Genomic DNA, 26,249 nt, shown 5'->3' with positions numbered 1-26,249 from the left:
AAATGAAAAAAGAGGAAGCCTCCAAGCAGCTGTCCAAGTAAGATATCCAAACGACGTGCGGAACTAAAGAAACACTTTCGTCTGATTATATTGCAGAAGAAATCAAAACAAGTATGAATCTCCCAAACCTTGAACGCAAGATCCAAGTCCTGTTTTTATAAAACCGGTTTTACATTGGCATTTGAAGCTTCCAAGGGTGTTAATGCAGACAGAGGAATCCTGGTCACAGTTATGGGCACCAGTTTGACATTCATTTAAATCTTAAAATTTTTATTTGATCAAAGTTAGCATCAAACTTCACAATCGAAGTTTATAAAAGACAAGTCAATATATATATCGTGGTTACCTTAAATATGCATATAAAACAATGACAGTTACCCTTTGCTACTCTACTCTAACTCTTAGACATACCTTTGACTACAATCTCGACTGGATAATGTCTACCACATGATTTTCTTACTTTGTATTGACCATTACACAGATGACACTTGCCTCTCATTGCATAATGAGCAACGAAATTACATTTGGTGTGGTTGAGACACGTTTGCAAACATTCATGACGATTATTAGGTATTAATTTGTAACATCCATAAGAATAGCAGTTGGTGCCTTTAGAAAACTACACAATTGCTCCTAAATAGAATAAACCAGAGACTGGACTGGAGGAACGAAAAGTACAAAAAGAAGTTTGAACATAGTTCATAAAAACGGCACAACAGAAAAAACAGGAAGTTACCTTTCTTTCTCGGAATTTTTACACCAAAATCTAAGTGAATAAACAAAAATTGAATGAAGACAACTATAAACAGATTCATTACTACACCAGACATATCCTCAACGTAGCTAAGTCAATCATTTTGACGAATAAATCACATGCCATAAGAAACAAATTAACAGTGTCAACAATACCAATTGCAACAAATGCGCGTGGGCATTAGTGAATGCGCATACAGTTATGTTTATTTAAAAATATGTGTCAACTATGTTCGCACAGCCTTATGAACACCGAGAAAACTTTTTGGAAAACTCAAGAGCTGATCAGTTCAAATTTGAACCTGCTTGATAAGAATGATTATTTCACGATAAACAACAGTTGAAGCTGTGTTTGGTAAAGATTCGACACTTTCAAACATGTGGATGTGATTCAAATTTACACTTCCCGAGTTTTGCATTAAATTCTCATATAAATGCATAAAGTTGTAATCATAATAAAGCGTCTGCTTTTATTTTTAGCAAAGCAAAACTACGAAAATTCGTTGAAAATATATCGTACAAAAACCCGTTGCTCGTAAATTTGAGAGTAATATTATGTCAAGTGCCATACAAATGCTCACGTTTTTTTCATAATTTTGAGAAAAACATCATACTTATTATTCGCCATTATCATACTATATCACTAATCAACGATTTAATGCGAGGTACAAATAAAGTACATATTCCATCGTAAAAGCACCTTCAATACCTCAAGTGCCGCAAAACAAATGCTCACGTTTTTTTCATAATTTTGAGAAAAAACATCATACTTATTATTCGCCATTATCATACTACATCACTAATCAACGAGGTACAAATAAAGTACATATTGCATTGTAAAAGCACGTCCAATATCTCATCATCTATAGACCAACACTTCCTTTCATTGAGATTTCATTTATTCTTGTCGTGTTATGGCACAGTCAACATTAATTTTGAATGGGAAGTGAGAATAAAATGACGAACGTGAATCCATTGTCGAAGAACAATACCTATGTTGAAATTAACGATCCAAAGAAAAATATATTTCTGGGTTTGCTACTCGAGGTGATTATCGTGTTTATCGTAATAGAAAATCTTCTCGTACTCTGCATCATAAGACTGTACAAGAAAGTGAGAATTTTTGATCTGCTGATTTTGTCATTGTCACTGTCAGATTTTGTGAATGGCCTGTTGCCATTACAAATTATAAACATTAAAAGGAACTTCGTCGCGACGTTGTGGTCGCGATCACTTTGCGGTAGCTTTATCTGGATGACCTACACGTTACGATTAGCCTCGTTATGCACAGTATCACTTATGAGCATGGAAAAAGCTTTCCTGCTTTACAATCCTCTCCGCTACTACACTCAATTCACGTTTTCATTGACGCGAAAACTCGTTGTATTAGCATGGCTTATTTCAACAGTTTTAGCAACTCTACCGGCAGCCTTCACAAAGATGACACCATACAAAAGCAAAGTTTATTGCCGTCATCTGCCGTATGAGTTTGGTTTGGGTTTTGGAATTCTAATCGAAGTCATTGGACTCTTTCACTTCATCTTTGTCTTATGTTCTTACATCGCGATGCTCATCTCAACAAGAAAGTTTCGAAAACGCCAGAAGACGATGTTAAGAGACCAAAATATAGATGGTCGTAGACAAAATACAACAGAAAATAAAACGAAAACGATTACGGAGACGAAAGGAATGCTACAGGCTACAAAGTTGTGCAAAGTTATGGGTTACATCGTGATCGTTTACTACATAACCTGGCTACCATTTCTGGTAAGTTGTGAAGGAAAATATCCATCCACTATTACTAGTAAATGGAGTAAATATACAGCTGGCGATATTGAAAGTTAATAGTATTCATCTTTTACATTATTTATTTAACTTTGTCACCTTTTCATGTTTAGATCTACAACCTTTACAATTTACTGAGACCAAAGGTTGAATACAACCACAGGATGGGTGTGATTGTCGGAACAATATCCTTGGCAGCACCGCTTGTGTGTCCTTTACTTTGTTTGAAAAGGTTAAAGCGATATAAGAAAGCTGTTCTTTATCTCATGGGTAGAGTGAAGACGCTCGCTTCAACCAAACAGTCTCTTCACGATGTCCGTCAAGGTAAGCAATGGATAATAGAAATTATTGCAAAATGCTATTTTCCTTCAACTTACGAGCATTTTTACTTCAATACGCACGAATAAAAAGCGTCTGGTTGTATTGTGAAATTTTTATGCAGTTCTCGTGGTTCTGTCTGCTCATCAAGTACATTTCTCATTTGTAGGCCGAAAAAACAGCAACACAACTGGCGAAGAAAGATCCAGGGCAGCTACCATTAGCTGTGAATTGGAAGAGATACCAAAATCTTCAATATAGCAAACAATTACTTCCATTCGATTCTAATAGGAACATAGTATTAACCAAATAAATTTGAAGATTCTTGTTCAAGTCTTTCGGAAAACGCTGTCCGAAATCAACACAAGCCAGATGATAAAAAAGGGGGATAGCTGGGATTGCAAAGTACTGACGTCTACTTCCATGTAACATCCAAGAAAATTGTTTGTATCAGGATTCCTAGCTGCTAGGAAGTCCATGGAGCTAAACATCTTGTATTTGTTCTTTTTATATGACTATTTCTTCAGGGATTACTCATATCAAGAAGCCCAATAAGCAACAATGATAGCCTCTTTGACTTTAGTTGTTGATTTCGTCAAATATTACCAAACTAGTAGCAATAGAATCAGCTGTGTATTTTTAACCTACATTCATGTTGGAAGTATTAGGACCTTCTCTGTATTCCCATTAGCTTTAACAAAACATTAGACAAGAGCTATTACAAATACTCCTATTTTTTAAGATCACTAATATTGTTGACAACACAGCATGTTAAGGCACTCAGAAGATGTGAAGATATCCAATAAATCAGATTCCTTTCTTTAAACCAAGGACTGTAACTAGTACAAAAACTTCAACAAGTACAGGAAGGACACTGTGAAAGTTAAAGAAAGAGAATATTTGTAGCTTTCTTGTAGCGTGTACATGAGTTAAACATGTGATATAAATGTTTAAGTGTTAAAAGGTTTTCAGGAGAAAACACATATCTTCTGTTTAAAATAATATTTTTAGACCAGCATATTCAAAGACGATGCAAGAAAAGTGCATGAACTGTAGCAATTCAAGAGTAAATTCATCAAGAACTAACTTTCCTTATAAATCTTGCTATTTCATATCTGAATTACCTGGAAAAACCAAATATAAACCAAAATCTATCACAATTCCATGATTCCAAAATGAAGAATGACAACACAATGGTCCCAACACCATGCACAGCTATAGCTTTGTAGAGTTAAGTTATAAATATTCAAAATAAAGGCTTTAAGCTGTTGAAAAACATAATGATAAATCATTTGAGTTTCAAAATCTTGTAGTGTATGTTGTGTATCACACAAAGTGTATATTTGAAAATTTGTGGATATTCTTTTGTGTATCATGAGATTTTTTTGTAGAAACTAAAGGATACAAAGCATCGAAGCAGATGCATGAAACATAGAAATTCCTCCAAGAAAGCTCATCAATTCAATAAATATACATGCCAACATTATTGAAAGTCCAACCACTAAACTATGAGTATATACAAGTAAGTATCATCACATCGACACTTCAATCCATTAACTATGAGAATAAAGAGGCCTGTATTGTTGACAAATCAAATACAGTCAAACCTTTTACTTTTATTGTCATATTCCGATGGTGAATAAGACACAGGAAGGCATTCAGAGACATTCGATTCCTTTAATTGGATTGAAATGTAACTTTATAAATGCAGTTCACGCCTTTAGGTAAACAAATGAAATTATAAATAAAACCGAAACACAACTGATACACTTGCCTTTGACCAAAATATAACGATAGTTATGACAAGGTGAGCTGTCAAGGTAAGAAAGCGAGCCGGTATTAAGCTACCTACACTCATATTTTCAAGATGTCTGCTCTTAATTTGACTTTAAAACATACTTTAGTAGGAAGAGCATAGTGTTCACAAATTCTCGACGCCATTTGCTTTGCTAATTAGCATAATTTTGGGATAATAATGGGATCCCAAATCATCCATTCTTGTCAGGGGTCATGGGGGTCGTATGCTCATCATGCTCACCATTGAAGAACATGACTACAGAACGTTGTCACAGAGTGGACCACAGCCCACAGATTGCAACAGGGCTTTTGTCAACAAAACAATTAAATACAACTAATTCTGAATAACGTGTAAATGTTCGCCCTGATTGTGGGAAGAATTATGCAAGCAGTGATTGTCGAGTCCAAAAATCCATTTTCTGTTAATGATTGATACTAGATACTAGATATACTAAGAACCGTGGCGAATCTAGAGTACGTCAAAATAAATTACGGCAGCACATTTTAGCATTATTTACATTATTACACACCTCAGAGGCAAATCCATTGGTTAAATTATATTCTTTAGAATTTAAAAACCTTTTGTGTCCTTCATAACGTAATTTAAATTTTAAGTTGAGGAGCTATAATTGTTTTGACGTAACAGTATCCGCCCATCCGCCCTGGGTCCGCCATTTCGCCAAGTTTTTAGTGAGTTGATAAGACAACAGTGAAACAATGGCTTTTATTTCCCTGATAAATCATTCAGCTCGACAATTGAAACTACTCGCCAAACAGCAGTACATACTAAAACGGACTGCAATCACAGGCTTGGAATGGACTGAGCGATGCAAGAGAATTGATGTTCTGGACTCACACATAAGTTATTACGACTCACAAAGTGCGCATGATGATACGGTTGTTTTCCTTCATGGAAACCCGACATCTTCTTACTTATGGCGTAATGTTATTCCACATGTGGAAGGAATTGCTCGCTGCATAGCCCCTGATCTCATCGGTATGGGTCAGTCAGGTAAACAAAACTTACAACTGTCTCATACACAACAATACGTGTTTGTCGTCTTTTCATTCTCACAGCCACTCCCTTCACAAAACACAACTGTTTTATGGGTGTTGTACATATAATAGCAATTTACATGCAACGCTGTTCACTTCAATTTGTTGTTTCAATTTTTTGAATGAAATTAACTCCAGCTTTGATTCTTGATAAGGTAAATCTGGTAATGGTTCATACAGATTTATTGATCATTTCAAATATCTGTCTGCCTGGTTTGACTTGTTGGACCTTCATCATCCAATAACAATTGTTTGTCATGATTGGGGATCTGGTTTGGGATTTCACTGGTGTCATAAAAATAGTCACTTTGTTAAAGCCTTAGTACATATGGAAAGTGTTGTTGCACCTTTCAAATCTCTGGATGAATGGCCAGAATTTGCAAGAAGCATGTTACGAGAAATTCGCTCTGATGCTGGTGAAGAAATGATACTAAACAAAAACTTTTTTGTCGAGAGAGTTCTACAAATGGGCATCATACGAGAGTTAAGCAAGGAAGAGTTTGAGGCCTACAAGATGCCTTACAAAGAGAAAGGGGAGAGTCGCAGACCAACCCTCACATGGCCGAGGGAGATTCCAATAGAGAGTGAAGGACCTCAAGATGTTATAAACATAGTAGCAAGTTATGGAGAGTTTCTTTCAAAGTCAACTATACCTAAACTATTCATTGAAGCTGACCCAGGATTCTTGAGTGAAACCAAATTCAAACGTGTATCACTCCAATGGCCAAATACCAAAGTGGTGAAAGTCAAGGGCTTGCATTTTTTACAAGAAGACTCCCCTGATGATATTGGTCTTGCAATTCAACACTTCATAAAAAGCATGTAAAATCTATGCATTTCGTTTCCAATGCATCAATAAATCACTTGTGAAAGAATGTTATGTGCAGTGCGGTGTTTGAAAGTAAATGAAGATATGATCTTCGCACTTTTGCTGGACAATTTAAGCAATTATCTCATGAAGGTTCATGCAAAAGTGCGAAGATCATATCTTCATTTACTAATAAATCACTTGATTGATCATATGTATTTTCACAGATAATAAGCACTGAAATAAAGTTTAATTTTGACTCTTCTCTCTATATTTGCAACAGTTTACGTTTAACAGTCATTTCATAAGATATGAAAGAAAATTCATCAAAGAAAGACTAGATGTTTATTCAACTTGCCGTACCTTTCTAACAGTGGCGCCGCCATTTCCAACAATATTCCTGTAAAGATCGATGTAATGTGCTGCCTTTTTTGTCTCAGGTAAAACGTATCGTTCACAAAATGTATCTTTATTAAAAAATTCTTGCGATGAAGGAACTATAGTTTGAAGGAATCCAAGAACAAAATCGTAACAATTATTCTCAGTAGCGTTATATCTACAACGAAAAATTCAAAGGACTAGATCATAATGCGAATTGAAAAGCGGTTGAACATTTTTTGTCATACTTATCGTAACTCCATAATGTGTGTGTGCAATGTTTAGTTAGTGCATCGTCCCATGCATTTAGATTGAACATGAAAAATTTTTGCTGCGTAATGTCCAGCACATTCACAACAATACAAATTGACCAGATCGAGTTATCTTCAACTTGTACGCCATCTTCATAGAAACTGTAAACCAAGCCGCCTAACATGTAAAAAATATAAAAATAAATAATCATGGCTAGAGCGTTTTCAGTTAGTTGTTTCAAGTAAATTTTATCATTATACCAAGCGAAGTTGTTAAACCGATATGCAAGTTATCTCCACTCAGGTAAGTGCTATAAAAGGGAAATGAACAAAATTGTGCTATTAAATTTCACAATGCAGTTCTTTCACAAAGCATTTAGAAATAACTTATCCATACGTCAAAAAGGAGCCATCTGTTGGTTTAAGAATCACCGAGCATCTAGCTTGTCGACTTGAAACGAAAGGTTGTGGTATACAAAATGGCGGCAAAAGAACTGAACCTTCGATTTTCTTTTTACAAATGGAGCATACTCTCGGAAATTTAATGTAGAAAATGTTAAAAGAGTTATCACAATGCCTCATGCAACGGATAGTATATCTTTCGTCCATGAAAATTGTTATAGTGTTAAACATGTGAGACATTAAATCATGGTGTTGTCAAATACATTTCAATACTAACTTTACTCATAGTATAATATGAAGTAAGCCACGTTTGTTTATATCAGTTGCTGACCATTTAATAATGCACTCTCATTTCTAAAACAATGGCCGGCTGATAGTGCTAAACTAACATGAATTTTGGACGATTTTTTGGTCACTTTCAAATGTATAGCAAAAGTCGCCTTTTAACATTACGCACATGGAGTTTAGCAAGGAATATTTGGGGAAATACGAATGAAAGAAAAGTAAAAAGAAACAAAATGTAAGACTTTCAATTTGAAGCATTTTTTCATGGTACATCACCACTCGATACTAAATGCCTTAAAGCCTAAACATTAACAGTTCTAAACAGCAATGACCTTGATGTAAATCACCATTTATAAATACACCTCACACCAGTACTGTCTTTAGTGTATCAGAACTGAAAAAAGGTTTCATTCCTGACTTGAAAGGTACTTCAAATCAAAACGTATTGAGCATCTTATATGACAGGATAACTACCAGTAGAAAGACTTAATATTTTGCAGAGATTAAGGAAAATGGTGGGAAGAGATATAATGCACTGGAGAAACCGTTTCCGAAAGAAGTACGTTGACAACTTCAGTAATACACAATATAACTTTACGCGCAGACCCAGAAACAAATTGTTTTTAAGCAGGAATCGATTACTTTACCAACAATAACTGGTGTAACATTGAGTGGAGAATCATTGGAACTGCCCAAGGATATTATTGGTTTTGTTGTTCTCATCTTATTATGGACTAGAGATCATGGACAGGTTACCCAGTTTGCTATAGTCATAAATATTATTCATTCAATAACACTTAAAGAAATTCGATTCTTTTATGCAGTTGTGCAATATTGATGTTGTTTTTAACGTGAAGCATTCGATTGCGAAAGAAACGAACAACTAAAAATGAGAAATCTTTCGTTGCATTTATGATAGTGAAATATTTTTCCATCTTAGAGAGCGTGTGATACATATCGAAGTGTATTTCAAAAGAACTTTCACACTTCGGATGTGAGGTGTTACGAGGTAGTTTGTTTTAATTGTCATGAGTATCATATCCTTGTAAATTCTTAACACTATGGTTTAAATTTATTTTTTTAGGTTAACCTGCTAGATCGTTGGATATTTAAAATGATGAAGTCATATATTATTACAAATCTGCAAAAGCAGTTACCTTTAGATCGACAGCAAAATTTTTATGTTGCTATGATGGAGCTGCCGAGGTAGTTGACGCAATTTTTGAAAACACGCTAGTTGGCCATGCTGTTTTGATTGACAGTAAGGGACGAATACGATGGAAAGCCCATGGGCCCCCAACAGAGAAGGAGCTGACGTATTTAGTAGATTGCACAAGAACATTACGCCTCGAATGAAATGAACTATGGATTGGTCATTATTTTCATCTATGTGGGAACTTGAATAAAAACCTGGTTTTTACATATGTATATCTGCAGTTTCTTTGACTACTACGACTATTTCCAACGGCAGTTTTATAAATAGACTAGCTTCATACATAATGGTTCCGTTTCAGTTTTTCTCTTTAAACTTTAACCCCTAGTCAACTGATAGGGTTCGTCATTTGAACTAACAGTTTTAAAGAATTACCTATAAGCATTGTGACTCTGTAAGCAATGAACGACCTTTAGGTTAAACGAAAATGTTTTTAAATAATTGATGCAGTATTAAGAAATTGGGGTCTACAAACAACAATTGACGGAAACAAAAAGGTCATGGCTGTGTCAAAAACAAAGCCTGTGGTTACATGACTACGTCACTTACTTTAGTTAGCTGATATGAACCGAGAGATATGCGCTTAATCATGTTATCATATTCATGTGATAAATACTATTTTTAAATATTTCAAATTCAATTATTTGGTATACGTGGCAATTCGTTCCCCCAAAACAATTTGGCAACAGGGATGAGAGGATCATAATATTTCAAATACAATATAACATTTTATATGGCCTGAAATAGAGGTCGTTAAATTGCGCACGGTATCTATTATAATGCAATGCATTAGATTTACGTCACAGGAAAGGCGTAGCAATTACATTGCCTTTGAACGATCCGCAAACACGGAAGTTTTGACTTGTTCGTGTCCTGTGGCATGCCGGATTATATTACATTACAATATAGTATATAAAAGCATGCGCTACATTCGTACAATTTGCATATACGTCAGACAGTCTCAGCGACAATAACAAAAGTCACACACGTGAGGATAGTCAGACAACTTTAAAACCTTTAACATTAAAAATGGGAAATTTTACGTTATCGCCAACATTATTTCAATGCCTTAGAAAGCAAAGAAAAAATTCCACGTCAAGAAGCTCTTTTAGTTCTTCTGTATCCAGTGAAAACATGCAAACGACGAGTTCGTGTCGCAATTCTATGGCTTCAACTTCTGCCAGCTCTTCATCCACGATCTCTACATCCAGTGGAAGTAATTTATTAAAACAGTCGGTGAAAAAAACTCAAAGCTCAAAGAAACAATACAAATCGTCACCATTCACAGGACCATCAGCGTTTTCGCGCTCTTTAAATGGCGGATATTCATCAAGTGCTGCAGATCTGGCCGCCATACACTCGTTTCGTTTTATTGGACGTTGAAATTCAAAGTACGTGGAGTCCTTAGAGGTCCACGTTCTTTGATAGAATAACATATGGATTTTGCATAAAACATGAAACTAAGTATTACCCAATCACCAGTGTGTATATTGGAAGCATATGTAAACATTACATCGAACGGGTATATGTAGATAACTATGTTTTTATGTTTATAAGTTGTACTTTTGTGGAAGATATTATGGACAGCATGTAATATTTCTTGAAATTATGTAAAAAGCTTTTAATTTTTATATGTAAGTATGTGTACATAATAAATTACAGACATTGTTTGTGTTATAACTTGACCAATCAGAACTGATTTGGGTTATTGAGTGGCAACGTATTATTTGTTTCGCTTTGGTAACAAAAATTAGATTAAACGGACTTTGACATTTTAGACAACGCATGACAAAAAATGGCGTGACAAAAATAATATGATAATAGATAAGCTGACGGTGACAAAATCCGCAAACATCTAAAATTTCTGAAAAAAAGCACAACAAAAATTGGCCAGATTGTAGCCATTAATCATCGAAGTGCTTGATGCATCGTTCACCCCATTAAGTGTCCTTCAATGCCCTTTTATCTTATAAATAATATTTCAATGGAAAGAAAGCGTAATGCAACCAACATAACATCTACCACAGAGAAAATTTCATATTGCTTTTATAAATGTTTTAAAAATAACACCTCTTCAACAGTGATCAGAGTACAAAGATCAAAGAAACCCAACAACATTGAAGACATACCTAGCTGAAGGTCAGCAAAACTCGGAAATTCCTCTAATATGTTAACTTCGCAGGCCAATGATTAAATTGTTGGGCAAACAAAAGTGCTGCTATTATAAGCTAAGATGATAAAACATAGGAGAATTTCCTAATAATATAATAATGGTAACAAACATCAGTTTGACAACATGCCAGACTAAATGTGGTATTTTAATTGAGTAAAAATTTTCGATTTTTCCATTGTTCTCTGTTACGCCAGCTTATAACGTCAACATGTCAAATTCAACAAATTTTTGACCGAAAAGTTTGGCTTGGATAATACGTAAAAAACGCGAATTGCTTCTATAATGTCTTCTTTTGATAAAATGCTTTCCTTGTTTTTGCTAAATATCCGAAGCAAGCTTAGCACACAATATAACAAGTAATCAATGCATGTTAGCGTTATATATTAAAAAGATAAAGATCAACTCATTAATGACCAATAACTGTCATCCACTGACTAATCATTAGCCAATGTTTTCGTACGAAATACAAGAAAAATATATTGAGAAAGTTAAATATTACAGTCACTCCTACAGTCATAAAATGATAGCTAAAAACTTAGAATATTTTTCTTGGCATTGATAATGATTTTTTTTTTTTACTTTAAATAATCAGTCATAACAATGGTGACATATTATTTAGATTAAAAAGCAATCATCTTTTTAATCATGTAACAATTGTAAGTCAACGATTCCTACTTTTCAAAAATAAACTGCACAACGGCTTACAGTTGGATATTTTGATATAGACATATCCAGCATCGTGCAACTGCAACTCTAGATAACTGCAACTTTCCGTAAAAGAAGTAGCACAAGCTGCATAGCCATGATTAAATCATCGTGCGGTGTGTAATTTTGTTATAAATCTTACTTTTAATGAGGCATATCTTAGCTGAGCTTTTTTTCATCATCTCTGCTGTAAAACAAAAGCGACAGCAAAATAACCGCATGGCAGACGTGGAGTGCAAGCGAGCTAACATTTGTAGATGGATATGTATTCCAACACAATTCTATCACACCAAGTATTAAAATTCTGAAAATGAAAAAGTTAGAAATAGTAGAAATTCTGTCATTTGTCAACCATTCATCAATTTATTGCATTCATATGTACATTACGCCGAACTAACCTTAATGGAGATGATAGTTTTGTATCCCACATTAGAAATGGTAAAGTATGAAAGTACCAAACGTAGAATTGATAATGTAGCGATCGACAAAAACACATACCAATAAAATTTGAGGTAAACAACAAACCCAGGATATCTTCGCTAAGTTAAGCAAAGAATAACTTCTATTCTATCAATAAATATTACACTATGACAACGTTTTCCAACAAAAAAGGATACCGTTTGTGGATAAAGTTTTGTACTGATAAGTCTTATCAAAATATCTTGTCACTTTGCGAAAAGATCTGCAATATTTTAATACCACGTATTGTAAACAGCCTATGACTGCTGAGCTTAACGACAAAGTGAGCAATACTTACCCTTTCCATTTAAAGAAAAAAAAGACGATTAAAAACGTGATATGAAGAATCAAAAGCGCCATATGAAAATAACGATTCAAGAATATTGTTTCCGATAAAAAACGCCAGTTCACAGTCCATTTGAATAAAAACTGCCGTCCCAAATTAAAAGATCTAACAATGTAACCAACTGGATTGGCAAGTAAAAAAGGAACAGCCAAAATCAATTGTGGCAAAGCACATATAAATAGTTTTCCAGGGCACCCAAAAGCCATGCGATTCCAGTAACAAAACCAAGAGTCCAGGTGCAAATAGCAAAATATTCATTTTGACACTGACAGCCAAACTGTAAGAAAAACTGGCTCATGAAAATAGTGAAATTTAAAAATTGAACTAAAAAAATATTAGAGTTCAAATATAAATAGTTATAATATATCATAAATTAAATTCTATAATCTTACCTGAAAATAAGGCATCCCCAATTCCACGAATGATTAATAAACAAATATGTAGCAATATAAAAAAGAAACATTGCCACAGGATCATTGAAAAGTCGAAGGATATAAATTGAATGAATTCTGTATGATGCACAGCACATGAAGAAGAATACAAATGGTGGAACCTAACATAAAGAAATGCTATATCAAATATAAATATGAAATCATGAAATACAATTAACTGTTAAGTTTATATACAACAATTGAAGCAAGTAGTAATTACCCTTGATGATTTCTGATAAATTGAAAAAAGGAGAACCAATGTTCCCATGTACAATAAAAGGAAAATATACTGAGCAAGCCGAATATTGCTTCCATTTTTAGTCAAATAGTATAGAGCACTGAAGATGTAGACAAATCCAGCAGGGTAACTGCAATATATTTTGGGACAATATGTTTATAAGTATACTGTACTCATGGCTTCCACTAGGTAGCTTAAGATACATACACAAGTGGTCCTGTGGCACCCTGAAGTTTTGTATAATCATGAGTGCCATTCAAAAATCCTTCCACTTCTTGCATGTACGCTTCCCAGTCTATTTCAGTGTCTAAAAAGACAAATGCAATCTTCCATCACTCCATGATCTTAATGTACTGATCTACTACACTTCCTTGCTTCTGCTTGATAGTAAAATAATTTAACGTTATCATCAAACTGTCCTGTGTGGAATTTGCATGAATGGAGACGTGTATTACAAAAAGTTAAATCGACCAATAATTCTTATATAAACATTGCAGGCTATTATATTATAATTATATTAAACTGTTTACATGGAAATAAAATCAAATATTTAAATAAGCAAAATAATTACACTTTATTTTCCATATAACAAAGATATTGACAAATATCTCAGCTGAACAAAGGAGCAAAGCCACAAACCAAGTTTTTCTAGGTTCAAATAAGGCCATTCTGATAAAATCTATTGCATTACTGAACCAGAACTTTACATTGTATAAACCTTTCCGTTTCTTGACAGAAGCCATTTTAGAAGATTTTAAACATGTGTTTTCTTACTTTTCATGCGTCAAACGTAGATACTAAGATAGGAGTTAATTAATGATAAATCTGAGCGATGTAAACTAGCATAAACAAAATCAACTATGGCAACCAAATATTGGCTTTCAATGCTTTCCACTCGGTGGATTTTGCACGCAATCATATATTCGCTTCTGTTTACAAGTGGAAAAACACGATTGTGTACTTATTTTGGTAAGCATAGCAGTATTAGAGTGCACATACTTTACGAGCAAATTAATACCAATGTATAAACTAAAAGAATGATAGCATAATGCTTTATCCAACAACTACAAACAATAACGACCTTATCTAACATTTGAGAAATTAACCTTCCACTCCTCTTCCTAGGAAAGGGAAACTTTTTGTTTAATAACATTCCAACTGTTTAACCTTATAATGTATAAACTACAAATATCGATACATTTAGCTTTTTGCATTATTATAAAAATAAAGTATAGGACTACGCGAAAATTGTATAGTCACAACATTAAATTTGTCGATAGGCTTTTTTAAAGATTATAGTTGATTTGGTTATTTTTAAAAACTTTTGTGTCAGGAGATGACCGTTTGCCAGAAGAGGAGTACAGTCTTTCAAATTGCACGTGGTATCGTGAGAGTGCTTGCTGCAAAAGAACAGAAGTTGCATCAGTTTTCAGAGAGATGCCAGCACTCTTGACCAAGAACAAAGGATGTTATAACAGGATGAACTATCTTATGTGTTATTTCTGTAGCCCACAACAAAATCTTTGGTACAACCAGACATTATCCATTTGCCATTCCTATTGCGAAGACCTTTACAATCATTGCAGTTCAGCCGAGTACAACGGTCAATCTATTTTAAGCCATTACGAAAGCGGCATAGCGTTTTGCAAAGCTCTTGCATTTAATGTCGTTGGACTTGAACGTGAAAACCATGAACACTGTTATGCGTTTGATGAAAAATTGTTTCAAAGTAATGGAAGTAACCATGTATTTTGTATGTCAAATTTTGTGAAAGGTTTGCTGATGCTTTTAATGTTTTTTGTACAAAAACATATTTAACCATGTTTGTGTAAAGCACGAGACCGGGCGTCGGGCGAACGGTGTGCCAAAAGCTGTTGCAGGGCACGTTTTTGGAACATATGAATATATTGTTGGCAAATAATGTAAATAAGTATGGAATTTAATTGACATATAATATAAAAGAAAAAGGAAATAATCATAAGGCATTCCTCGCCTTTCGGGTGCAGTAATTCTATGAGAGCCATCAGATAAATAGATTATAAAGAATTTTCACGCCAAGTTGATGATACGAACCAAACAATGACTTCTCTATTCAACAAGATGAACGTGATATTTCAAATATCAACATCCCTTTCAACTAGGTATCACCTAGGATACGTGAATCATTAGCAAAGACGGCTATGACCGGATATTCAGCTCATTTTACAAATACACCAAAACCTTTTTTGGACTTCAAATATCCTCCAAGTGTTGGGTGTGCACAAGGAAACCGTGACGTCATTAGCTAACAGTAAAGCAAATAGCACACGACTATTTTCAACATAGAAGTAAACGAGCTTTGTATATAACTGCATTTATACTAACCAAGCTATACTAAAGTTTTTCACGAAATGGGAACAATTGCTACGAGCTTTAAAGCAAAGAAGGTGCATTTGATAAACGAAAGATATCAAATTCAAGAGAAATTAGGTGAAGGATCCTTTGGTGTTGTATTTAACGGTCTTGATACAAAAAAGAACGAACGGGTAGCTATCAAACTTGAGGTGAGAACTGGTTCACTTCTTGCGAAGGAATGGCATACTTATAAGTTACTACGAAACGCTGTTGGTTTCCCAAAAGGTTGGTTAATATAAAGTTGACTGCTGATATTATTCTTATTATTAGCGTTTATAGACGTCCAAACAGTTGAGAATCAATTTTGTTAAGAACCAATATCTGTCGAAAGAAGCACTCAGTTCTTATGTGCATGTGGAATGGCTATTAACTTTGTTTTCACCTAAAAAAAATATCTCTTTCGGCAGAATATTTCCCTTGTGAAAATTTGTGTAAGAAAACTACTTTACAACACACGCGTGTAGTGGAAGAATTATCTCAAAAGATTGAACGAGTCCAGTTAGTTTAAATTATTTGATTAGATATTGTCATCATTATAATCAATTTACGACAAAAGTAAATAGATGCGTTTCTCTGATAATAAATGTATTGTCATTATGTTTCCGATCATTACATGTTGAGATTGCTAATTATTTTCTTACGTAATAGTGAGATGGTTTGGTCAGATCATGCCCTTCTACGACGTAATCGTAATGGATTTGCTCGGAAAGAATTTAGGAGAGTTGTTTAGAGAATGCGGCAATCGTTTTTCGATCAAAACAGTTTTGATCCTAGCAGATCAAATGATCAGCCGTCTGGAGTACTTACACAACATGAATATCGTTCATAGAGATATAAAACCAGAGAATTTCGTTATGGGTTTAGGCAACACAAGAAATACACTGTATTTGGTGGACTTTGGCTTATCAAAACGTTTCCGTGACTCTTACACAAACCAACATATCTCATTTCGTGACGGGAAAAATTTGACAGGAACAGCTCGATATGCAAGCATCAACACACATCAGGGAATCGAGGCAACACGAAGAGACGAGTTGGAAAGTGTTGGCTACGTGATGATATACTTCCTGCGAGGTTCGTTACCTTGGCAAGGGATTACGAAAAAACTATGCAAAAAGCAGAGGCACACCAAAATAGGAGAGATAAAACGCGATATGAAATTAGATGACCTTTGTAGGCAATGTCCCAAGGAATTAATACGGTATATATCTTACTGTAGAAACTTGGAATTTACGGAAAAACCAGATTATACAAGCCTTAGACAAATGTTTCGCGATTTACTTAAAAACCTTGGCCACGAATATAATTACGACTACGAATGGTCAGAAAAAGGATCAGGGAACAGTTATTTAAGCACATTTCCGTGCAACTATAACAAAGATGTCGTGACTTGGTTGTGATGCAAGTGAAAATAGAAACGTGGTCGATTCGTCGATATGAAGAAATATATGGAAAAAATGTTTAATATATTTCTAATTTAAATGTTTAATCGTTATTTATATATTATAAAATGTATTTAATAAATGAACGTTTATTTAAAAGGTAAGAGTGCAATAAAGAGTTTTGTTCATTGATAATGATGATAATTTACAAGTGAGAGTTTCCTGAACTTTTATTTTAATATTGCAACGAAACTGTTTCTATGCACGAACAGCAGCACATTTTTCAAATTTTCTTCATCATCATGAAAGAGTCAAACCTCGCCATCAGAAATGGCAACTGCAACACCAAAGCCTTCAATGCAAGCACAACTTAAAGAAGCGAATTGTGCATTTAATAATCAAAAGTTATTTGAATCGCAATGTTCTCACAAGATCAGCTTGTTCCGAGCTTGTTTACGCTAGTCATTAATAAAAGTTCCTTACGATTCCTCAAAAAAGGAAACAACATTGCCTGCAGCTAGGCACAAGTGCAAAACAACACGCGTGACCTATTTCACCACGCGGGACTCTCGCACTTTAAATGATTGCAACCAATCGAGAGCACGATAGTCCTTCCATCATAAACACACGATTGAAACTTCGATTCATTCCAAGGTTCATAAGACATCTACGCAATTTTCTAAGCCTTAAAATGGCATCGACGTCTGATGCTCGTTGCGAGTTTGTTATAGGGAACAAATTTCGCGTACTACGAAAGATTGGAAGCGGTTCATTTGGTGATATATACCTGGCCGTCAATCGCCATACGGGCGAAGAGGTCGCAGTCAAACTAGAACTACAGAAGGCAAGACATCCTCAACTGTTGTATGAATCGAAACTGTATCGTATTTTACAAGGAGGAGTAGGAATTCCCAATGTCTTGTGGTACGGTCAAGATCGCGACGTTTACAACGCACTTGTTTTAGAACTTCTCGGGCCAAGTTTAGAAGATCTTTTTAATTTCTGTTCACGTCGTTTTACAATGAAGACAGTGCTTATGTTGGCCGATCAAATGATAAGCAGAATCGAGTATGTTCACAACAAGAATTTCATTCATCGGGATATCAAACCCGATAATTTTCTTATGGGAGTCGGAAAGTCTTGTAATAAAGTCTACCTAATCGATTTTGGCCTGGCCAAGAAATACAGGGACAGTCGTACTTATCAACATATACCATATAGAGAGGACAAGAATCTTACCGGTACGGCTCGTTATGCCAGTATAAACGCTCACTTAGGACTTGAACAGTCAAGACGGGATGACCTGGAGTCCTTAGGTTATGTTTTGATGTATTTTAATCGTACCAGTCTACCGTGGCAAGGATTGAAGGCAGTGACAAAGAAGCAGAAATATGAAAAAATTAGCGAGAAGAAAATGTCCACACCCGTAGAGCTTCTCTGTCGAGGATTTCCTGCTGAATTTGCTATGTACCTTAATTATTGTAGAAATCTACAATTCATGGATAACCCTGATTATATGTACCTCAGACAGCTGTTCAGGATTCTTTTTCGCACACTCAATTATCAGTATGATTACGTTTTTGACTGGACAATGTTGAAGCAGCGAGCTGCACATGGTGTGGGTATAACAACACCAAGGGCATCAGTGAATCTACCAGCTATGTATCACAGTGGACTACCAAGAGATGTTCACCATTTGCCAGGAAACCTTCATCATGAAGGAGCAACATACATGACTCCCATTTCTAGAAGTGGAGGTCATTCTTCAATGAGCCAGAGATACACCAACTTTAGACTGTAATGTTCGCATTCCACTAACTTGCTTGGGTAGCACTTAATTGTAAGTTCATTCTTATTTTGTTCAACTTATTTGAAAAGGGAAACTTGGTCCTTTAGACAAGCCAAAGAAAGCCATTTATATTTTACATGAAAATCTTTTTATTCCACTGTGTGGAAGTCATTTTGAATCCTGAACTGCAAAATGTTAATAATTTTGCAATTACACTGTACTTTGTTAATTTCAAATATTCTTTTACGAATTAAAGTAATTATGTTGAATACTAAGAAATACTGTAAATTTTACCCATGTATAATATGTGTATTTAGAAAAACAGACTATTAATTTAATTATTTATCCTTATTTTGCTATTTGTGATTAACAAAATTAATACAATACCTTTGATTACAGTGTACAATAAAAACAATGAACTCATCTTTTTTGCCAATTGTCATTAGCCATTTTCATTCTGAAAAAAGTTTCTTCTAGAAAACAAGTACTTTCTCAGCAACTGTGAAATGAGTAAGTTAACAACAGTATTTTATGATCAAAATATAACGGACTTACCTTTTGAAATGCAAACACATTTTTAGAAATATTTGGTGCAATGAATTCAGAAATACAAAATAGTCTGTGTTAAATTTAACTGTTTAATAACAAATGTATGAAATGCTCTTTGGCCTCACTACTCATAGTGTCTCTTATTTCAACATCATCCTTCAAAGAATTTTGGCAATTCTTTTCCCAAAAGCACTTTCCTTTCCAGACCATCTTTAGTGATTGCAGCCATTCTGATAACACCCCCTGATGAGCCATCTCGTGACATTGCCAATGATACAGCTGTAACAAGGCAAAAATTAGTGCTTGTGCTAAGCAAGAGGGTAAAAAATGAAAAATGAAATCTTCTCACCATTAGCGACAAACTGAAAACATTCATCTTTAGTCATTCCTTCTTTGAATGTAGCATCACAATGCCCATAAATATATGTACTACCAGAGCCTATACAAACCATATTTATGAAAAACAGCTCACATGTAGTGCACATGCTGTATTACAGTAGCCAGTTCTTTACTAAGAGATTAACAGCCAATATCAGTGCACCTATTTTTGCTTTCAAATATGGAGATTTGCAACAAAGCAACAAGATTTTCAAGAGAAAGGTTAAGGAAATAAGCTTTAATACATGTCATCAAAATAACATCACTCTAAATCGTTTATTGCATGAAGTTTTACTATCAATCAAGCTTCATTGCATTTAATTATGGTTGCTGGACAACAAACAGCATATAGCAAAGAGTTAATTGTATTTTAATCACTTCCAGCAGCATCTATCATGAATGGCATCCATTACCGGAAAATAACATTATATACCTGTGCATGCTTCATGCCAACAAGATTTAAGATTTACTTATTTTATTGGTTGATATAGATTGCTCTTATAATTTCATACTGTATTCTTACATGAATTTTTGCTATCAATTTAGTTTCATGATTATTGCTGTGCAATGACATCATGCAAGAAATGGTAAAACCAAATGTAAAACACACATCTTGATGTTAAAATAATTGAAATTTGACAGTTTTGAATGAACTATTTAAGTCATATTTTTCAATTTTGGATTTTTGTCTAAAGCCAGTACTATTTTGTACACTGGTGTGTTCTGTATTCATTGACAAACTCAATTAACCAAAAAACTACTTAATAAATGTTTAATAGATGACGTTCAATAAAAAGTTTGATATTTTATAAAATCATATCAATTCCTTCTCTAATTCCCAAAACTCACAAAAATGACTTAGGCATAAAAGTTAGTAATGTGACATTAAATGAGTGTGCTGCACTCGGTCACTGTTTACACCATAGAAAAACTTATGGAAGCCAGATTTTCAATCACATGTCATTTGCCAACAATAAAATTTTGTACTTTAATAAAACATAAATAATGACATTATGTGCTAAAGTTATCATACCTCCAATTGTAAATGGCTGCCTTACACACATTCCTCCAAGTGGAATAGAGTATACCTAGTGATCAAGCATTAACAATTAATGCAAATAAAATAATAGAAATAACATTTTTTTATGGCAGTTTACATATAATACCTGTCCACCATTATATTCATCCCAACCGGCACAAATGATTCCTGCAGACAGGGAATCACGGTAGTCATAACAGAACTTCTTAAAAATATTCGCGGCAGTTGTAACTTGAGGATCTTTACCAATCTCTCGACTTAAATAAATGAACATATTTTTATGAAATGGTCAATAAGTGAATTATGAAAACCATAAATATACCAATAAAAGTCAAGATAATATTTCACAATATCAGCAATGGCTTGTGTATCAGCAGCTGAACCTGACCGACAGCAGTAGATCTTGTCTGTGATTGGAGTTAGTTTATCTGTCACACGATTGGCTATGTATGATCTTTAAATAAAAATTATAATGTCCAAAAACAGTGTACATTATTTTTTATAACTTAAATATATATCTTCAGCAAACAATGTAAGGCATTAAAAAGCTTTATTCATGTAATAATTAGTGAAATTCTTACAATTTGTGAGCTTTGTAAGACTTAAAACAAGGTATTATTTTGTCAGTTAGTTGCATTAAAGTATTTTAATGGTATTGTACAATGAGCATATTTCAGTTTAATGAAGTCAATTGGATTGCAAAAGGCTTTCTCAACTATATTTCAAAACAATTTTAAGAAGAATTATCAAAATACCCAGTGGTTGTGCGAGAATCTGCGCCAATAACTACTCCATCTGCAAATTCCACTGCCATAATTGTCGTCTAAAAATAAGAAAAATACACGTAAAATACGTCGAATTTTAAATTTTTTAATAGTCAATGAGCATTAAATTCACCCCAGTCAAATGCTGTGAATTAATCCAATCAGGATAATCAAAAAAAGGTGAATTTTTGAAGTTCTGAATTCTAGTCGACATTGCCTCCATTTTCTGCTTAAATGGATTGAGCCCGCAATAATCACTGGAAAAACTTCATATAATTCAAATATATACTTAGGCCACGACGTTGTCAGGGTAGTAAAGTACTAGCGTGTTGTTTCCATTTTCCATATCAAATGTGCACACAATATTTCGAGTTTCTTAGATTTCTGTGTCGTTAATGAAAGAATAGATGGGTCTAAAGAAGGTATGAATTGAAGCTTTTCTGTGTTTTGAATACAAAAAGAACAAGCACCTATGCCTTTAGTGTATATGTGTGACCATTTAGGGCCAGTAATACCACTTTCATCTAAGTATTTTCATGTTTTAGTCCTATATCATACACATGTCTTGTTTGAGCTTTCACTAAAACAAATAGTCACTCTTTTATTTCAATCATTCGTTCAGAGTTTTTTAAATTTCTTGATTACCGACGATATTTTTAGTTGAACTCAGAGTACAATTCATGCTTCAAGACATTTCGCGTGCAAAGACCAGTGACAACAAAAGCAAAGCTTTACCCAACAGACACAGCCCCCGAGACGTTAGATAGCAGTCGTAGAGCCGGTCTTCTCTCAAATCAGTTCAGTCAAGTGACAGAGCCAGCACTACAAAGAAAGCGAATTGTACCATACAAATACAATCATAATATTTTGTCAACAAACACGGTAAAGGAACTCAGCGACAATGACTGGTTGGTAACGGTTGGCAATGAAGAGGACGAAGTTCGAGTAAGTTCAGCAAGAATGTTGCTCTGTGCGAAAATTTTGTCTTGAAGGATAATGGCTCTTACTTGTGGATGTTCTAATTTTTCTTCGTTAGATTTCAAAAATGCATTTTCTGAAATGGGCACTTTCATTTGTTGTGATTTTTTAGAATACGAAAAATAAAAAGGACAGCGCATACAATGTTGGATTTGACAAGTTGAAAATTGCTGACGAAAGTCCAGTAGAGCTCGCCAGTAAAACGAGGGACAAAAAGAAATCGACTGCGATGTGGGCAGAACAGCAGAGAGCTCTGGGTATTCTATGCTTGCTAACAAGCACTGGTTTCCTGTAGAAAAACACTTTACTTTAACTGAGTTCATTTTACTTTCAGTTGATTCTCTGGACAGATTACCTGCTGCTGGCATAGCAACATACACGGCTGATCCTCATGACAAACGTTTATTAAGACATTCTGATAATCATTTTAATCCTCACATAACAAACGAAGAACTTAGGTATCATATTTTTATTTTATTTCACAGACAAATATCACAATTACAGTAAACAAAATTTAAAGTGTGGAGAAGACATTATCACACCACAACCGAAATTCATTGACTATTTCCAGCTAACTTCTCCTTAATTTTTATTCCTTGAACTTAGGAGCTCAATGACCGAATACAAGACAAAGTTTGATAACGGTTCAACATGTTTTGGAGCTCACGTAAGACCTCCACCATCCACCAAGATTGATATGGCCATTTATGAGAAAGTATGAAGAATTAAAGCCAGCTCACACTAGTTCATTTTTCAAATATTTATTGAAAAATTTCTCTTCGTTACAATGTGTAGGCTCTCCAACAAAGACAGGATGCGTACGGTCTGTCAGTTACACCAAATAGAGACGATATCAAGCAAAGAGTTTTCTCAAGGAACAACACTTTGCAACATAAAGAGAGCCGTCCGAAAGTTCATGTTTACGGGGAAGATTTTAAACGCTCTCGCTCAAATATGTCTTCTGTAAAAGAGAAATACACAGAAAAGCCCCATGTTTCACCACGAAGCCAAAAGAACTCAAGTTTGAAGTCCAAATCTAAGATGATGAGAAGTCAACAAGGTGACCTGGATGAGAAAAGTTTAAACTCCTCGATCATTGCATCTAGAGAAAGAAACTCCACAACTTCTAGACAAACAGCCAAGAAAAAAGCGCCGAAATCCAAAGAGAATGATAGTGTGTATGATGCATATGTCGCTTCGCCTGGATCTTCCAGCACTTCACCCCAAAAAATCTCTACAATCAAGTCTTTTCGTAGGCATAATACTAGACAAAGGAATGCTGCAAATAACACTTCCAACTCTGAGCCAGACATCTTGTCTTCACACCACTCTCTGAGAAGTTATCAGCGCACAAATAGAAAAGAAAATCAAACCGAGTATGACACAAAAAATAGTCCACAAAACATGCAAAACAAGCACCGTGTAAGTCGTAAACAAGCCTGGCAGACCGAAATTGTCAAGGGATTGAATGCAACTTCAAAGTATACATATGAGAGAGGAAGGTCGCCAACACCTGAAATGCGCACAGCTGGTCAGTCTCGAAGACATCATTTAGACATTACAACAGGGTCCAACAATCCACTCAGTACATATGACAGGATAGCATATGATCCTACTCGATATAGTGATGTTAGTGGGTCACTGACTTCCGGCATGCAGTCATGAAGTGTCTGAAAAAAGAAAGTCTCATTAAAGACAGTGCCAGCTTCTTACAGCTATTTTTAACAGCTTTTCTGTTAATGGTGTATGGTGTTACATGTTTATACTGTTATTGTGTTCACGCGCGTGTATGTAATCATCAATATCTAAATCTTAATAGTACAATAAAAAATTCTGTGAGAAAAGTTTGATAAATCATCGACAACTTCATGTGAAAAGATTAATATAGTCTTCGTAACATTGATTGTATTACGATTACATAATTATACGTAACTATAATTATGTAACAACAATGAATAACAAATGTGCGTAATTATGTTGGGTGAACAATAGACCAATCAGGGAATTGTAGGGTGATAAAATACGTTCAATAATGCAACACCCAAGCTGTATATTTAGAGAATTGTGAACGAAGTATATTATTTTAATCATGAAGTACATTTATAACTATAAACAATATTGTTATGATTGAGTGTTTCTTGTTTATTAATTATTTATGACAAATAGCTAAATGAATGCTATAAAAGTTGTAAAAAGTTCATGATTTATCAATCATTTTACGAACAACCTGGAATGTCAAGAGGATACTTTCTGTGAACGAATGTTACTTTGACAAAATGATGATGAAGAGCATGTTTATTGTTGTATGTATACTTTTGAAATGTTCACTCATTGACGGACGTTGTAACTGTGGCGGAAGTTATTGGTTTTATTGCTGTAAGGTAATGTTTGACATTCATATGTTTATCTATAAAAGCGTCAGCTTCGTTGTAAAAGATTTTCTGCGATTACTAATAACAGTCATCTAGAAATTACTCAATAAATCAATGAAACTACGCCAATTAAAATAAATTTCAATGAGATAACGAAAAGTTAGAAGCCATGTATAGTTTTAGTAAATACTTCCAGTTTTATTTACTAAATTGATTGCAAAAGTACACCATCACATTGTATATTTAATATTTCCGCCCATTATAACCCAATATAACATCCCTAAACCATAAATTAACAAAATTTGATTGACGTTCTTTTCTGCAGCCAGGAAAGGAAACAAAACGCACATATGAGGAGATAATCCGTCCCTACGAAAAGTCCAAATATGAATTGAAAAGTTTTCTTTTAGCAGGAAAATTGCAAAGAAAAATAGCAGCTATTATGAAAAAACAAATACATAATACAACACAGTGGAAACATAACCTTGTTAAATAAAATTTAGTTACGACTAAGTACAAATATCAAAAATATAAAACTAAACTAAATGTATTGAAAATAAATGTATTGACACCTAAACGATGCTGAATGCATGTTGGGTTGATATTTCATCAATGTCTATGTTTGTGAAATTATTTTTACAATTGTCTTTTAATTTGAAACATATTTTCTAAGACGCTCTTGATTGAGTAGCAGAAGTAAAATTATGAAATTATTAGAAATTCTTTTTATCATCAGGGCATATTGGCCGCCACGATCCACAAAATGTTTTCTTTCCGTCAGATCTTTTTACTCTGAGGAAGCGCGAGCATCCTCCGGGAAGACGAGCAAGCCACAGCGGGCAAAGTTCTAAAATCGTCCCAAATACATCAGGAGCAATCTGTTTAATGTCGTTTTTTCTGTTAGCTGGCATAGGATTTGCCAAAGAAATGAACAGAAAAAAGACAACAATGACACACATTTTAAAGGCCAATTTCATACTAAAAGTAAAAAAATATAACAAATTTTTGCAAGGTAAATCTAGCAACGGTTTTAAACTATCTCGGAATTTTAAAACAATAAAAAGACCTCACACTAAAATCAATTTAACTGACTCGTATAGCATCACCCCAAAGGCAAGGTTAAAATACAAGAAAAAAATTACATATGCATTGAAGAATACGTACCTTGATAAAATAACTGAGATATTTTTCTTTTGGTATTTTTTA

The 26,249-nt window shown here is 34.3% G+C and overlaps 9 protein-coding genes across 11 annotated transcripts; 5 read left to right on the top strand and 4 right to left on the bottom strand.

Moving 5' to 3' along the window:
- Positions 1–506: 506 nt before the first annotated feature.
- LOC124444259 (MKRN2 opposite strand protein-like) lies at positions 507–7,794 on the bottom strand. 2 transcript variants are annotated; one of them, XM_046994839.1, is made up of 6 exons: positions 7,544–7,794; positions 7,408–7,457; positions 7,144–7,324; positions 6,881–7,073; positions 737–766; positions 507–633 (listed from the first exon to the last, which is right to left on the bottom strand). In XM_046994839.1, the coding sequence occupies exons 1-5, from the start codon at positions 7,786–7,788 to the stop codon at positions 755–757; spliced, it is 681 nt and encodes a 226-aa protein (XP_046850795.1). In that variant the 5' UTR covers positions 7,789–7,794; the 3' UTR covers positions 507–633; positions 737–754. The 2 variants fall into 2 exon arrangements, with proteins under 2 accessions (XP_046850795.1, XP_046850794.1); XM_046994838.1 differs by lacking the exons at positions 507–633; positions 737–766 and having other exon boundaries at positions 6,749–7,073.
- LOC124444262 (transmembrane protein 107-like) lies at positions 2,471–4,810 on the bottom strand. The gene is made up of 5 exons (XM_046994844.1): positions 4,631–4,810; positions 4,464–4,531; positions 4,262–4,362; positions 3,981–4,077; positions 2,471–3,730 (listed from the first exon to the last, which is right to left on the bottom strand). The coding sequence occupies exons 1-5, from the start codon at positions 4,712–4,714 to the stop codon at positions 3,664–3,666; spliced, it is 417 nt and encodes a 138-aa protein (XP_046850800.1). The 5' UTR covers positions 4,715–4,810; the 3' UTR covers positions 2,471–3,663.
- A 110-nt stretch (positions 7,795–7,904) lies between the features above and the next one.
- LOC124444261 lies at positions 7,905–9,261 on the top strand. Of its 2 annotated transcripts, XM_046994841.1 has the most exons (6): positions 7,905–8,068; positions 8,218–8,258; positions 8,334–8,392; positions 8,465–8,584; positions 8,774–8,842; positions 8,918–9,261. In XM_046994841.1, exons 1-6 carry the CDS (start codon positions 7,938–7,940, stop codon positions 9,041–9,043), a joined length of 546 nt encoding a protein of 181 aa, XP_046850797.1. In that variant the 5' UTR covers positions 7,905–7,937; the 3' UTR covers positions 9,044–9,261. The 2 variants fall into 2 exon arrangements, with proteins under 2 accessions (XP_046850797.1, XP_046850798.1); XM_046994842.1 differs by lacking the exon at positions 8,465–8,584.
- Positions 9,262–11,333: 2,072 nt separating this feature from the next.
- Positions 11,334–14,275, bottom strand: LOC124444254 (dol-P-Man:Man(5)GlcNAc(2)-PP-Dol alpha-1,3-mannosyltransferase-like). Its single transcript, XM_046994832.1, is given in 9 exon segments — positions 11,334–12,228; positions 12,323–12,458; positions 12,542–12,606; positions 12,682–12,917; positions 12,919–13,006; positions 13,122–13,282; positions 13,381–13,528; positions 13,606–13,705; positions 13,970–14,275. Coding segments are annotated over 9 exon segments (1,251 nt in total). The 5' UTR covers positions 14,142–14,275; the 3' UTR covers positions 11,334–12,083.
- Positions 14,262–15,370, top strand: LOC124444260. The gene is made up of 2 exons (XM_046994840.1): positions 14,262–14,367; positions 14,732–15,370. The coding sequence occupies exons 1-2, from the start codon at positions 14,283–14,285 to the stop codon at positions 15,214–15,216; spliced, it is 570 nt and encodes a 189-aa protein (XP_046850796.1). The 5' UTR covers positions 14,262–14,282; the 3' UTR covers positions 15,217–15,370.
- A 344-nt stretch (positions 15,371–15,714) lies between these two features.
- On the top strand, positions 15,715–17,385 carry LOC124444257 (casein kinase I-like). Its single transcript, XM_046994836.1, has 2 exons — positions 15,715–16,017; positions 16,441–17,385. The coding sequence occupies exons 1-2, from the start codon at positions 15,789–15,791 to the stop codon at positions 17,190–17,192; spliced, it is 981 nt and encodes a 326-aa protein (XP_046850792.1). The 5' UTR covers positions 15,715–15,788; the 3' UTR covers positions 17,193–17,385.
- A 270-nt stretch (positions 17,386–17,655) lies between these two features.
- LOC124444255 (casein kinase I-like) lies at positions 17,656–19,386 on the top strand. The gene has a single exon (XM_046994833.1). The coding sequence runs from the start codon at positions 17,755–17,757 to the stop codon at positions 18,973–18,975; it is 1,221 nt and encodes a 406-aa protein (XP_046850789.1). The 5' UTR covers positions 17,656–17,754; the 3' UTR covers positions 18,976–19,386.
- Positions 19,387–19,587: 201 nt separating this feature from the next.
- LOC124444258 (proteasome subunit beta type-6-like) lies at positions 19,588–21,932 on the bottom strand. The gene is made up of 7 exons (XM_046994837.1): positions 21,827–21,932; positions 21,685–21,752; positions 21,252–21,383; positions 21,057–21,186; positions 20,924–20,978; positions 19,862–19,951; positions 19,588–19,791 (listed from the first exon to the last, which is right to left on the bottom strand). The coding sequence occupies exons 1-7, from the start codon at positions 21,914–21,916 to the stop codon at positions 19,664–19,666; spliced, it is 693 nt and encodes a 230-aa protein (XP_046850793.1). The 5' UTR covers positions 21,917–21,932; the 3' UTR covers positions 19,588–19,663.
- A 58-nt stretch (positions 21,933–21,990) lies between these two features.
- LOC124444225 lies at positions 21,991–24,784 on the top strand. The gene is made up of 6 exons (XM_046994811.1): positions 21,991–22,115; positions 22,354–22,638; positions 22,784–22,928; positions 23,006–23,129; positions 23,278–23,386; positions 23,467–24,784. Exons 1-6 carry the CDS (start codon positions 22,101–22,103, stop codon positions 24,334–24,336), a joined length of 1,548 nt encoding a protein of 515 aa, XP_046850767.1. The 5' UTR covers positions 21,991–22,100; the 3' UTR covers positions 24,337–24,784.
- The last annotated feature ends 1,465 nt before the right edge of the window (positions 24,785–26,249 follow it).

Source organism: Xenia sp. Carnegie-2017, unplaced genomic scaffold (assembly GCF_021976095.1).
Source record: "Xenia sp. Carnegie-2017 unplaced genomic scaffold, XeniaSp_v1 HiC_scaffold_21, whole genome shotgun sequence".
Taxonomy (NCBI): Eukaryota; Metazoa; Cnidaria; class Anthozoa; order Malacalcyonacea; family Xeniidae; genus Xenia; species Xenia sp. Carnegie-2017.
Note: the sequence above shows the minus strand (reverse complement) of the source record. Positions and strands in the feature narration are given on the sequence as shown.